This window comes from Thermobia domestica, chromosome 1, assembly GCF_964235325.1.
Source record: "Thermobia domestica chromosome 1, izTheDome1.hap1.1, whole genome shotgun sequence".
Taxonomy (NCBI): domain Eukaryota; kingdom Metazoa; phylum Arthropoda; class Insecta; order Zygentoma; family Lepismatidae; genus Thermobia; species Thermobia domestica.
In genome coordinates, this window is record NC_137454.1 from 259,455,644 (window position 1) to 259,471,520 (window position 15,877).

Here is a 15,877-nt window from a genome sequence, read left to right on the forward strand (position 1 = left end):
AATCTGGGGAATATTTTTCGCGGGCTTACTTTTGCACCCACACGATCGAAATTTTGCACATTTACTCAGTGCACCCCTCGGTAATTTTTAGATTTGTTTCAGATCTCTGCCTTAAAACGAGGGGACGGGTCCACAGAGGTAAAAAAAAAAAAAAATAAAAATAAAATAAAAAAGATACTTTTAACAGAAAATTCCTTTTTTCGTGATTTACCCGCCCCAGTTACATGATGGAGACATTTGGAGGGCACCGTTTGAAAATTTGTTTTATTCTGAAGAGAATAATGTACAAATCATGATCCTAGAATAAATAGGGATGTCTGAGGAAATTTTTATATTACATCCGGGTCATCTGCGGCATTGTGGGAATGTTCTTAGCTCATTATTAAATAGTTTACTCACCCTTACTAGTCAAGATAGAAGCTTGAAATTTTGTACACACATTTAGTACATTCCTTAGTATTTCCCAGTTGATTTTGAGATATGTGCGTTAACACAGGGGAATCCAGAGGGATCACAATTAAAAAAAAAAAAAAAAAAAAAAAAAAAAACTTAAAAATGCCGATTACTCTCAAAATTTCCCGCTTCAGGGACATGATAGGAAAATGTGAATGTTACCGTTTCAAAAGCTGTTCTATTCTAAAAAGAGTGATGTATGTACCATGATCCTAAGATAAATAGGGATGATGCTGTAGCTGCTTGACTGAAAGTCTATAATTAACCTTTAAAAAGAGCTTAATTTAAAAGGGTTAAGAAACATTGTTTGGGATAGATATAGGTTAACGATTGTTGATAATTCAAAATTCAACCCCAATACTTTCACTTAAATAGCATAATTAGCATTTAATACTAATACCTAATGCTTTTTCTTCAGTTTGCGACTTGTATTTTACGAGGACAAAGATTTGATTTAAATCAAAAAAATCGATTTAAATAAAAAAAATTCAACAAAAATGATTTTTTAAAAAAAAATCATGATTTTTTTCCACCCTGATTACATATATATCTATATCTAAGCTCTTATTAGTAACACTTACGACGCTCGAATTATACCATCCTAACAAGTTTTTTCTAAGATTCCTTTCTGTAGTGGTAAATTAATACGGAGTAACATGAATTTTTTCCTTCCGACACACAATGTTAAAGTAAGGCTTTATTTCTAGTTATATGCAAAATAACTTTTAAGAATTTATACCATACCTATGCTATGAATTAAAATCATCAAAATGAATTCAACTGAATTCTGGAAGATATTAACAAAATATTTAAAAGAAACTTAGTTATGTAGAAAATCCAGTTAGCTTCGTAAAATGCAGAGTAGTAAGTCCAAGTATGCACATATAACAAATATCGAAAGGCAAATAGAATACTTACAATGTGCCTATAGAGAACTATCATTATATAATTGTAATTTTTCAATTCAAACAATGCGCCACAAAGTATATTTCAAAATTTTCAAGAGTTCTTCTGATTATTTTATAGACAGTGGTTGTAGTTCCTATCAGGTAATAAGAATGTTGTGTCATTTATTATTAAAAGTGATTTAACTCGCTGTTTTCTCTTTACATTTATGTGCTGCAGAGAATAATCAGAGGTATGTTTTACTACGAAATAAGACTAATAAATCGTATTATTCTTTAGTTGCATTAAAGGAAACTGAAGTATTTTCTTTTGTATTCCGTACTTATCTGTTACGGAATATCTGTCTTCTTCCGTATCTATCACGAAAAAAAGTAATATATTCTTTCGTAGTATTTAAGAAAAAGTTCGTTTTCTTGTTAACATCTATATATTATAGCAATAAACCACGAACTGTTTATTATTGAATATCCTTAGTTAAATCTTTTCTTTTAGTTCTACTTCCTCGAATATACTGTGTAGGTTGAACGAGACTGTGATGATGAGAATGAATGAAGTAGTGAAAGGAGGAATGTGGGAGAGACGGGAGAACCCGGCGAAATTCGCGCACACGGTACTTGTCCACTACAAAGCCCATTTGGCGCAAGCTGGCATCGAACCAGGGAGCTACGCATCAGAGCTGAACGTTTTAATAACTAAAACGCCACAGCCTCCGTTAGTTAAATGTCAAATAATGATGCGTTACGACTACTAGATACCATCAAATTTAGAACACACAAACTTGCCTTATTTGAGATTATTTATCTATATTTAATACATTAAATATTTCCTTATTAGTAGCTTTACTGTGAAAATAGCTTTGATTTGTAATTCTTCATATGAAAATACAAACATTTATTGCAATATGGATACATAATCGGTTCTGCTATATTTACGTAATACAGTATTGTTTCTTGAAAGAAAGAAATTCATAAATAAAACTACTGTTTTACCCTTCTTGGTTGTTAAAGTTAAGATTTTACAATTAAAGTGAGAGGATATGTAATTTCGGGACCTCTCAGAAATAGTAATAATGTCTTCTTCCGCACACATAATTACATTATATACGATAAAAGTAAATATACTGTATCTTATGAATTATAAGTAGTACATGCATCATTGTTAGAAGAAGTCAAAGTACAATAGATACAATTTACTAGTTCACGGTTCATATTTTTTATACACTATATAAATAAGTAAACAATCAATTCTAGCAGAATAAAAACTATCAATTACATCATATTGGGAATGAAAAACATACATTTTACATTTTAACGCCATAACAATTGGTTTCTATCGATATTCTTGAAAACTACGCATGATAATTCACCTTCAAACTAGACACTTTTTCATCTCAATGTGATCTATCGAGTGATATATAATGTCTTACTTTGGACAATATCATAGGAAAACAAAAATTAAAGTATAATGGCATATCGTAATTTTAGGTTATTTCTCATTAACCATACTCTGTACTGTCGTGTTTTTAGTGTCAGCATACGAGGTGTGATTGGAAAATTTTAAGACTGGGCTTGTAATTTAAAAATGGCAGTACTTACAAGCTATTGCGATGATCTCCTTACAAATAATCCTCTGCTGCCTGAACACATCGATTCTAACGGTGTTTTCAGTTCTGGAAGCATTCCTGAAAATTATATTTTGTAAGAGTGTGAAAAAGTTTCTCCGTATTTGCCTGGGTGTCTTCAATTGAGTCAAATGTTAAGGCAAGAGAACTTTACCATAAGCATGTAATTTTGTTAAGTTCGATGTGATCTATTAACTTATATGTGTTTTACCTTTGGACCATCTTAATCTGGGCTATATCTCAAACACCTTCATACCTTGTACTGTCGTCTTGCTAGTGTCATAATGAAGAACTTTATGATGGTATACTTGATTGTTAATTTCACCTTTATAAGTGGTGTGTTTTCGTTCAGTATCAATTTTTAGGTTTACAAAATAATTATTATTTTCAATATCCTCGAAAACTACGCATGATCATATTTTGTTTTACCCAGTAATATCTATTGATCAACATATGTCTGATCTTTGGACAAACTTTTTCCGTTAAACATTAATAATAATGTACAATTTATATTGTTTATTCACAGTATAGCTCATTAATATAATACTGTAAGATGGACGCTGCTTTCCTATATTGAACTATTTCTTTCCAGATATATTTGGAGATAGTGAAGGGGATGCCGTTGTACCTCAGAGCAAAGAATGCCATGAAAACCCTGTATCTGAAAGGTTAGTGATATTTCATATTACTTTAATTTAGAATTCGGGATTCTTTCTTAATATTTCTTTTTTCTTTCTTTGGTATTTATATTTTCTTGATGGTTCTGTTGTTCATTTGTGTCCTGCTAGATTAGTAGAAACTATTTCCTGTCACAGTCGAAACCAGAATGAAAAGTACAAAGAAATTTAATTTCTTCACAACCTACTTATTTAGTTGTATTTTAATGTATAGGGATGAGTCGTAAGTCTTAAAATATTCTGGTACACAATATATCTGTATACGTTACAGTACCATGAAAACAGGTTAACGTTCAGAGTATATCCCTTCGTGTTGAACTGTCTGTAGCCAGCTTCCTGAAAGTTCCACGGTTCTATGTCAATACAAAGTCCTGTTCTTAGGGGTAAAGAAGTCAGTCACTACTGTTTCTACCTCCTGTTGGTTGATGAAGCGTCTGATATAAGAAAGTTCACCACAAACCGAAACAGGTAATAATCCAAAGAGGCAAGGTCAGGACTATGTGCACATTACGTGCCGGATGTGGCATCAGTTCGATGGCATCAAGTTCCTGAATTTTTTGTTTCGTTTTTCGAGCCGAGTGCGGTTTTGCGTTATCCTGTTGCATCAGGGCAAGCTTTTGCTACACCTATGCAGAATATTTTTTAGCGTAGTGCAGAATACATCCGCTCCAATTGTTCGGAATGAAGGTTGGCATTGACGATACGACCGTTAGGAACGAACTGGAACTAAATTACCACCGTGTAGTTGCACTACACACAGAGCAGGACTTCACGCTTGAAACGGCCCTGTTTAAGGACTGGATCTGGAAGATGACCCTTGCTCAACCACTGTTTTCACACATTCGAATTCCAGAACAACCTCACTTTCCGTCGCATGTGACAATCCATTTAAGGAAACGCACATCACGCGGATTTTGCAGCAGTTGTCGACACACATTTCCACCCTCCTCAGAGCCTGAGCTGGGATCAACTCATGTGGCACAATGTGATAGCTCTTGATGGTTTTACTGATTTCATGAAGATGTACTGCAGTGGACTGTGACATGCCAAATTGGTTTGGCAATCCTCGTGTGCTGGTGAATGGATTTTCCTCATTGACTTGTCATATGACCTCAGAATCTGTTACCCAGAAGTGACCGGACCTTGGCTGATCTTCGACATTTTTAAAACCTGCACGAAATTTCTGGAACCAACGAATTGCTGTACTGTGGTTCACTGCACCTTCCCCTTTCGCATGACAAATGTTTGGGTTGCTGTCTCAACGTTAGCCTGAGTTCGAACTCATACAGTAACAGTTCATGGGTCATATGTTGTTTACTCAGCATCACTACCACGGAAAACTGAGTGAAAATACTGACGGAGTGGCGGCCTTCTTGTTCTTCCACTTGCCACATTTCCTTTTGGGCTAGTTTGACCTTGTAGTTATAGTCGGTCACGGCATATACACGCGCCTGCTGTTTGGGTTGTGGAAATATTAAGACTTACGACTCACTTTCGTTTGTTGGACCTGCATATATAAGTGAAATTCTTTGTTAATTCTTTTTTAACATCTATTTTCATAATTTCATTTCTGTATTTAGACATTGCAAAACCACGCTAAGGAATTGTAACTATCATTCTACTTATAGGTTTCTGTAATTCCTTTATATTTAGGGTTCTGAACCAAATCATGAACCAAAAACAGGAAGAAAGAGGAGAAGTTTTTAACCTCCGTGGCCAAGACTCCAGGGGAAAGTCGAAAGCTTGGAAACCTAAAGATTCAGGAATTACAGAAACCTATAAGTAGAATGATTGTATACAGTGCTTTATAATGATGTCTATGTGAGGAAGGCGTTTCACTTGTGTGTATTGACTAATACTATTGTATCCGTTTTGTTTTAAGCTGTGATATATCGTCATTTATCCAGAAATATATCGTATTGAACTGTTCCAACTACAACTTCAGTTTTCTTCATTGGGTGAAAATTTCTTGCTAAAATATTCTCACATTCCAAATTTGTGTAATAATATCATCATAACAATTGCAGTTTGAGATCACTCTCCCAAGTCAAGTCTGGGTTATTATTTGTTTGTTGAAATTTAGCGTCCATTTTCAGTGCCAGTTCTGTACGAGACGTGAATTTTAATGTAGAATTCGAATTGCTGTAATAACGTGCATACGTCCAACGCTCTCTCACCGAGAATCGAGTCCGCCGACTAGCTATTGGACAGCGTAATTATTAAATAGCATGCGTCAATTACATTCTTTATATTATGATATATTGGGTAAAATAATTAGTTTTATTTAGATATTTTTGAGAGAAAGAATGTGGGATATAACATTTAGGATTGTAAATATTAACGTGTCAAATAGTTTATCTCAATTCAAACTCAGTTCAAGCTGAACTAAGCACATGTTCGAACGAAGAATTTTGAATACATTCAACTCAACCTCACATTCATTTGAGGTACGCTGAACTTAACACCAACATCGTGGGAATCACAAATAAAATTATCTGAAAACAATTTTATATATATAGAAAAAAATGAGAGAGTGAAAGTTTTTCGAAATATATACCGCATTAATAGATCGACCTCATCTCTTCTCAACAAAAAGTTTGTGGAAAACAGAAACTTTCATCTTCTTAATTCAAGTTGTTGGGTATGTTGATATCATTATACTTTACTGATACTGTATAACTATTTTGTTTTTGATATTCCCTATTCGATTCTTCCTACCGTTTTGTGTCACAAGTTATTTTGTGGCCAATCATGATGTTTCCTAAGTCATGCCGAAAATACAGTTTCTTTTTATTTTAATACCTTACTACTTTTTTTCGGCCATGATACCCGCGCAGCATTCTTCTGCAGTACATCTCGTACACCCCTAACATTCTTTATTATTTCGAAATATCCGTATTTTTTATTCATACAGCTACGTGGAATACAAAGCCCTTGATAATTTGTTTCCTTACTGCTACTAATGTTCTCTGGCTTGTCTGTGATATCATAGTTCCAATATTTTTTCACTTCTTCAATCAAGGATAGCGTACTGCGTAAACATTTAAATGTCTTTTTACTTTTTCATCGTCGAAAAGGATCTTATTTCGTTGATTTCGTAGTGAAGTTGTGTATTTTCATCTTTTCCATTCTCATATTACATGTTTTCTTCAGTTCTTCACTTAAATTATTCAAATCATACTAAACTGCTTCCTGTTTGTTTTCGTTCTTTTTTATTATTGGCAAGGAATTCTTTCATTTTTTTCTTCCGCGTATTAAAATTGATATACGAATTGTAGAAGTGCAAAAGAGCAATTGAAAGAAAAGAAAAAAACAGCAACTGGAAACAAAGGTAGAAAGCATAAATCAAGGATATTGACTTTCACCACTTTTCTGTAATATACATATTGAATTGTTTCAGTCACTCTGGTAAACTTTTAAGGACACAATAGACAAGGTAGATTCGTATTACCACTTTTAAAATAGTATTAAAAAGGTTCAGTTTCTTTCTATAAATAAAAATGGCGAAAGTTCAGTCATTGTCTTAAATCTTTTCCTATTTTCTCTTTCAGTAGTTTTTCTTTTCTCATTTTTTCTTTTCTTGTATAGTTCATATATCATATTTATACCTTTAATGCCAATCTATATTGCCAAACACTTTTTGAATATTTTTTAAAAAAGCAATTTAGCAAGCTTTGTTAAATCGGGTCTGTTGTTCAATCAATTGTAGACTAATATTGATTCTTTGATTATTTTCTTTTTTGGAATCCAACATGAACTTCCAATAGATTCTGTTGCTTTTTTTTTCTTTTTAATGAATGATCTTGCACAAAACTTATATGACAAAAAAGTATCATAGACCACACATTTTCGTGCTCCCTTCTATTTTGAAATTGAAATTACGACTATCTCTTTAGGACATGTTATTACTTTTCCTGTCATAAATATTTCATTTAGTGATTTACACGGTTCCTTTGTTCTTTATTATTATTTTAACTAAAATATTATGTATTCTGGAGCTTTATCCTTTGTAATGTTTCTTAAATTCCCATTGTAAAACTGGATGATAAAAATTGTCAGTCTCCCTCTGATATTCTCCTTTAATTAATTTCTTGTTTGAGTTATTTGTTTCATAAAGTTCCTCACGTGCCTCTTTCATCGCTGTGTAATTTGGTGCTCTCCTATAGCACTTTCTATCTCTATCTTCAATAACGTTCACTTCTTTTTCAGCTCTCTTATCTCCATATATATACTACTCAGAATTCCTTTTATTGATCTTGTTAATATTTTCTGTTCATGTTTTTTCCGCTTTTTGCTTTGCTTAGGAAAACGTCTTCTTTTCGGCACCGAGGTTATGTAGAACGTGGACTTACAACTTTACTACATTGGGATCCAAACCTCATGAGTCCCCATCGGGGATCAAACCTGTCTCTCCTGCGTCGAAGGCCCGTAAGCTAACCATATAGCCACGAGGGAACGTCTTGGTATCCGAGGTTACAGTATCTTTCTTCCTTATTTATACATTCGTTTCCTGCTGTCAAGATTCCTTTCTTCATTTTTTTCTATTTTGAACTAATAATTCTGCCTGGTTAGGTGGTTTCTGCTTAATTGTTTGTCCGCCGTTGTTGTGAAATTCGCACAAGGTATTCATCTTCTCTTCAGCTTCTCAATATTTTATGTTCTATACTGATTTTGAATGTTTATCTTACTTTGTCAATTATAATTGACTGAGTTTTGCCACTAAGTTGTGATTTGTTGAATCGTTCTTACCCTGAGCAATTCGTGCTTACGTTCACTTTATTTGTAGTTTCGTCGGATCACGATGTAATGTGTTTAGTCTCTGTTACTATCTACTTGGCTTCTTGCATTATATCACCTTCTTTTCGGCTGCTGAATATTTTTTTACCACTAATTTGTTTATTTCAAACTTCTACCCATCTTTCTTTCGCCAATCTTTCTAGTCCGAAATTTCCAAAACTGTCGCCTTCCTTTACGATACGACTGTTTTGCAGTCTCCAATGATAACTAAGTGTTCTTTTCAGGCACCTTAAATAACATCACTTCATTTGTTTATGTAGTTTTTTCTTTCATTCTTTACAGCTTAAAGTGGACATACTCTTGCGCTTTGTTCATATTACTTTATACTTTCCACATCTTTACCACGATTATCCTTTTGTTTGGAGTTCACAGATTCGTGCTATTCGTTTACTACTAATCCTCGGAAAAATCCAAGAGCACTGGCTGCTTGAGAGATAGAGTGTCTCGTCTTTTTGACTCCTACAGTCTGTCTATGATCAAACAATGATAAATCTGTTTACCTTTTATCGCCACTACGGCTAAATTAAACCGTTATACGGAGAGTAGATATGTACTACGTCTCCTAACCCTTACGTAATGCATAAAAATTTCAACAAGAGCAAATAAATGTCTAGTTTGATTGTTTTTATAAATAGTATTTTGGGATTTCAGTTTAACAACGCTTGTTTCATCGAGATATTTTGAACTCCAATAAATTGAAGAAATTTTCGTTATTATCATGATATATGCAATTATTGTTTAAAAGATGTGCGAAATGAGTAAAAATAAAGGTACTTACATAACAGTACGGAAAAATTTCGATAGTTGTAGTACCTGCGATTCTATATCGAAGGTCGATCTCGAATCTCGATTGATCATTCTTTTTCTTTCTCATTTTATTTTCGTTCGTATTATGCTCTGAGGATAGGTATTCCAAACGTTTGATAATGCTATTTAATTTTGCCGTAGTTGTTTTTGTGCATAACTGTTATGAAAGCATCTTTTATTGTATTTCATTTTGTTTGTTTTTGCAGGGCAATAGACACTTTACCCGAAAGAAAGACATCTTGTATATTATACAGAAAACAAGTAAGACAACAATTTCCAGTCAAAGGCAAATATTTAGCTCATAATAAAAAACGTGGCATTGCTGAAAAAAATAGAGGAGTAGAATTATACGGAACTCGTCAAGGACAAAAGAATAAAGTAGAATCATGCAAGAGATCTGAAAGACAAAAGAATAAAGGATTAGAACCAGGTGAAATACAAAGACAGCACAATAGTGAAAGTAGTTGCCATTCTTGTGTCAAAGATTGTGATGTTTCAGAATGGTTCTGTCCCGAAATGTATAATGCTTTTCAAAATACTAAAAGATGTTGTCATTCAACGAGCAGATCAGTATCATTGCAAACATCACCCTTATCTGAAACTGTTCGCTATATTGAAACTGTGTGTGGTAATAAAGAAAATATGAATGTAAATTATTCCACAAATGGTTATTTTCCACGGAAACATCTACTTGATTCTTCAAGTGTCAATAGTTTAGAAGAAAAATGTGACCCGATGATTTCAAATGTAGATTTAGTGTCAAACAAGGATGAAAATTTATCTCATGTTCTTTATAATACAAGTTGTAATCATAATAATAAACTTCAACAAACTGAATATCAATCTATAATTCAAAATATTCCACACACATGTGCTACGGAAGACGCCCAGCGCCCATACCCATCAACTTCAACACCAAAAGGAGAACTGGATATAAATCAAAATTTATCTAGAAGAAATTCACACCCAACTTGTTGTAGACATGAGTGCATTCCGCAGCCACAATTCAACCAATGTTTTAAAAAGTGCTGTAATAGCATGCAATCACCAGGAAATGTTCCCAGTAGTTCGACAATATGCTCATATTCAGAAGAGAAACACAATAATTCTCAAGTGTCAAAATCCATTCTTGAATCTTCGTCACACCTAAGAAAAAAATTACGCAGCACAGGCTCGATCGAGCAACAAAATTATTGCATTTTAAAACCCGAAAGTTGTCACAGTGAAGCATTTTGTACAAAATGTGTTAATAATGAAGCTAGCAATACTTGTACTTGGGACGAAGTTGTACCTGTTTCGTCTTCAAATTGTCAGACACATCCAAGATTTTCGAGAGCAATCGTTAATACTAATATTACTGAAAGTAATAGATTATTACGTACCCCAGTGTTGTCTAGAAAAGAAAGTGAAAGATCATCTGAAACTTTAAACACTGATTGTAATTCTCATAAATCTGTAGTTCGTCAAACAACAGCAACATCGTTCATCCCAATTTCTGAAATGGTAGTTGGAAACTCTGAGCGCGAGAAAAATAAACCAAATGGAAAATGCAAGGAAAATATTGAATCACACACTCCAGTAAAGAATAACTGCCAAGATGATAAAATTCTTAATATTGAAACTCAAGAAGTACAGTTTAATTCTACAAATACAAAAGAACAGAAATCAAAGTTATTTGCTACAAATTATGAAGCTAATTCTTCAACGAATATTGTAGTCAGTGAACTTCAAGTTCCGGTTGTTACACCAAATAAAGTTTCGGAAACAAGTAACAACATTTATTGCCAACAATCTTTCAAGGTATGTGGCTCTCAAAGCCGACCAGAACAAGAGAAACAGATGTCTGATCATAATGTGAGTGACAAAAGTTCTTCAGTGGAAGTACAGTCAGCACATAGTTTAGTTACGACTATTGAAACAAATGTGAATGTTGAAAAGAACATACTACCTCCTGAAATATCGCGTGGCCAATCGGAAGAGAGTCAATGTAAGGTATTTTCCCCTTGTAACCGGGTTGGAAATCAATGCCATATAGACAAACAGAATAATAACACTGGAAAAATAGATTTAAATAATAATAGTCACAATGAAACAAAGTGTCAAAATAATTTATACCTTTCTTCTTCAGAAAAGTTTTGTGATGTTCTTGGGACACCGATCAATAAATCTATAAAACGAATTTGTGATTCTGTAAGTTCGTGCACGAGCCACTTATTACGAAAAAGCGGATATATTGAGTCCACTCCGGCACAACAAATTATCAGTAATACACCATTCCAAAACTCCCCGCAGAAGAGAACTATCCGAGACCTCTCTTATCAGGAAGAATATAATGAGATTACAAGCAAACTTATTAAAACAGATGCAGAAAGCGAAGAAAACAACACATTTTCAACTGCACATGAGTACTTTAGTTCTAATGCTAAAGATCAACCTAATACAAGTTCAATAGATGAAAGGAGTAGAAATCTTGTAAAATATTCAGAAGATAGTATTCATAGTTCAAGACAGTTTGAGGAAAACACAAAAGCGCGAAAGCATGAAGTACTTGGCATTCAAGAAAAATATAGTGAAGGTAATAAAAATAGGAAAGTTAACAATGAAAGCTACTTCAGTCCAAATAATAAGGAATCTAGTTCTAGAAGTTATGCAGTTTACGAGATGTCTTCCTCACCCGAGCCGTCTGATAGTTTGAAGGTTGGTTTATTTTTTTATTTTAACAATATTTATAACTGTTGGTCATATGTACATACACATTATTGGATATATACAAACAGCACAATGGGTAAAAAGTTTTGCACAATGGGCCATAACTTTTCTCATAATAACACTAGGGCCATAAAATTTTGTGTGTTTGTACTTGTTTTTTATATACATACTCATGCCTTAATGTATTCTCCCTCTGCTGTGACACATTTAGCCCGCCGTTCTTTCCGTACCGTTCAGTGCATTTTGGCAAAACTCCGGACGGTGACTTACACCAGTGTTCACACATACTCAAACTGCCTGCCAAGAAGGTGGGTCATCAGACGACCAAATAAAGAAATTGGACGGGGATACGTCCGGACTATAGAAGTATTGAGAGACCACTTTCCACCTCATACTTCTCATTTTCTGAAGTTCGAGACAAATTTCCTTTCTCTTTACCTTGTGAGCAAGTGTGCCACTCAACGGGTACGAAGTTTTATGTACCGGTAACCTAAATATTGTATTAATGTTAGAACACTCCCCACAACCCAATTTCTTCAACAGGCTGTTATATGGTTACACATCTGTTATTCCTGATGAGTTGATCCATTAGTTTTTGTTACCGTCGTTCAGTGCAGTTGATGGCCTGTCGGACTAGCAGACTGAAATCACCTCTGTGGAACCTTTGTATCCATCGCTGGATATTGCTGAGATCCAATGTCTCATCCCCATACACAGAAAGCAATGTGCGTCGATTAGATGTGGCTGAGTGATCGCCAGTCTTGTACAAGAATTCAATGACTGACCGTTGGCGAGTGCGGTTGTCTACTTCGTTCTCTGTTGTGGGCATACCTATAAATAGAGGAGGAAAATTTGATATACAACTTCCACATTAAGGGATACAAATATATGCACAAAAATTTTGTAGTCCTAGTGCTAATCATAAAAAAAAAAAAAAAAAAAAAAAAAAAAGTTTTGGCGCAAACTTTTCAAGTGCTCTGTAATATTAAGTTTTATTTTTACACATAACCTCTATCTAAATCCTAGTTCATTCTAAAAAAATATATTTCCTATATTGGTAGAATCTAGTCCAGGAGTAGGCCTGTAAGGCGCAAATTAGTTACATGTTTGTTGTATACAGTTCTAGAAATGTGTTAGAATACAAAAGTTGTGAAAAAATGTAAATACCTAGGTTTTGTTTTATATTTCTGACATCTTAAGTATTCACTTTTGATTATATGTATTGTTATATTTTCACTTAATTTGATGTATTTGATAAGTATAAATAATTTTGACTTCAGTTTGAAGATACTAGTCTGTTCCGGTGGATAACTTCATAAATTAAACCTCACTTTTTTTTTCTTTTTTTTAAATGAAGTATTTCTTATTAAAGATATAGAGCCTATAATAGAAGGTTTTAGTTTTTGCAGAGTAATGAAAATGACCATATTGTGAAAACTGTTAGTATATATTGGGTCAGACTTTTAGGTAGGTAGACAAGAAAGTCAAAACATCGAAGGAATAACTTTTTCAAATACTTATGTCACTATATTTATTTATTTATTTGTTCGCAGAAATTTTCTGAGAAAAGAGTTGCTTCAATGTGTCAGGTATTTCAAATAATATAACTAAAGGATACTAAAATACGTAAAATGGCAAAAATAAAAATTCGTATTGCTGCAGTAAGTTCAAAGTGCACGCACTATTTTCCATGGGAATTCCATTTACACTTCGGTGGTCAATTATCTGAGGTGATAATTCATTCATTAAATTAAACTGATAGAAATGCGTTATTTAACCAAATTTATAAAAACAACTATTCATTGATTCCTTAAATTTTATTTATATTAATAAATCGAAACAAGTAGTATGTACTCTCTTTTGGCTACATGGGAAACGTTACCGTTTTCCCTGCAGAAGATTCTGGTTTGATTCTCTGAGAGAGGTCGTGTGGTTCAGCTGTACTTTAAGCTGTAGGTTCATGCCTCGTATGTTTCGGCGTGAAAATGGGATAGTGAACCGCGAAAGAACCAAAGAACAAAATGACACTTGAGTCATTTCATGTCAAATCGTCAAAAGGCTCGGCCGTCAGGTATTTTATATATATTCCAAAGGTTATCTTACTAACTATATGTTCATGAGAATAATTATATATATATATATTTATTTTTTTTTTCATCAACCGCCATCTTGAATTTACTCATTTATCTTCACTGATGCGCGTGAAAATAAGGGTTTGCAGTGTGTAGAGAACAAACTGTTGCACGATAACTAAGAAATTACTTGAAAGCAGAGATATTGATTTTTTATAAAACATATATAAAGACAAGATAATGTTTTGTTAAAAAGGATTTTCAAGACCTTGATTGCAGCTATCAAAAGTACTTGAAACCAGAGGATGCGATTTTCTGCTCAAGAACTATGGCTGGAAGGATTTTCAGAAATTTTGTAATATAGCCGAAGTTGAAAATCTTTTATATCAATTTTTGACTTCGAAAACAGAAAATTCTGAAAAAATTTCAAATTTCAATGTCAAATTTCTCAAAGGGTAACAGGAAGAAATTTGAAATTTGATCTTAGATACTCTTATTAGTTATGAATAGAAACTGTGAATTTCATTTTGTGGTTTGCACTGATAACCTATTTACAGGCTTTCAAAATCCTTATATATAGAATGAGTTTTCTAACTTGAGACTGCAAAGTATCTGGAGAAATAAGTATCATACGAAAAAATGTTTGAAATAAAACTTCAACATTTTGAGGAGAAAATTCACCTTGATAAAATTTGTCTCCCTCTCCTTGACTATCCGATATTTTTTGTATTTGACAATCATTTCTTTAATATAGGAAGATGTTAATCAAGAATTTTATCAGTCGCTTCATTCATTTATTTTGTATTACTTTTGAAATTTATTTTATTTTATATTTTGAGACTGACACCACACTCAATTGAATAATTCTTATTACATTCGTTGAGTTGCTTCATTTGGTTTGAACTTCTTTCATTAGTACGGAGAGATGCAGCCGATAAAATACTTGCTAGCTAACTATGGTTATTACCGCAGACTGCACCTAATTACATTGCCAGATTTGAATTATCTGAATTTACGCCGAATGTAGAGACACCTTTCACGCCACCTTCCATGAGTCGAGTAAACGTTTAAGACAAAAGATTGGCAGTGTTTTCATTCATTGCAGATTTATTCTTTAATGTAATTTAGGAGCTTCCAATTGAAGAAAGCTCATATTTTCACTGATTATAGCGCCATTTATCACGAATAAAAAAAAAATCGAATAAAATTACTTATTTTGTCCCGTAGAATGTTAATCTGCAATAAAAAAAAAATGGGAGTCCTCATTTAAGTTTGTAAAGTTGCCCCGCTGCCAAAGGATCAAGGAGGACTAATTTTATCACCGGTGAATTTCCACTTCCAAACTATTTACTTTTCGTTTCGGACGTATGTTTCGTCCAGTGCTTATTTCTCTAGATATTTTGCAGTCTCAAGTATTAAAAAAAAGTATGTAAGAATTTTGAAAGCCTGTAAATCGTTCATCAGTGTGAATCACAAAATAAAGTCCACATTTTCTATTCAGAACTAGTAGAAGCAGGGATGTCCGTAGGATTTTTTCAAAGGGGTAAAGGGCAAAAGAGCGATTTCAAGTGGGAGTAAAAGACCAAACACAAGCTCAGTCCTAATACACACACACACACTTTGATGTACTCGTGCTCATAATATATCATCATATTATTTATGCACGTTTCCTTATTAACAATAGTAAATAAACTATAGTACTGTAGTATTTAATAAGTATTTAATATAAATATATTAAGTACTATAGTATGTGACAGCAAATTAGGCTAGTATGTTTTAATGTGTATTTCCAAGAACTGAATACCCTTCGAAAATCCAGGAGGTGGCAAATCCCT

The 15,877-nt window shown here is 33.4% G+C and overlaps 1 protein-coding gene across 4 annotated transcripts in view; it reads left to right on the forward strand.

Annotated features, from left to right (window-relative positions):
• LOC145660665 (uncharacterized) overlaps positions 1-15,877 on the forward strand; it is a 193,949-nt gene that overhangs the window by 103,198 nt on the left and 74,874 nt on the right. For all 4 annotated transcript variants that reach the window (XM_081725988.1, XM_081726014.1, XM_081725997.1 and 1 more), the window contains 2 exons: positions 3,573-3,648; positions 9,468-11,958. In XM_081725988.1, coding sequence (XP_081582114.1) covers positions 3,573-3,648; positions 9,468-11,958 — 2,567 coding nt within the window. The remainder of the gene's footprint in view (positions 1-3,572; positions 3,649-9,467; positions 11,959-15,877) is intronic.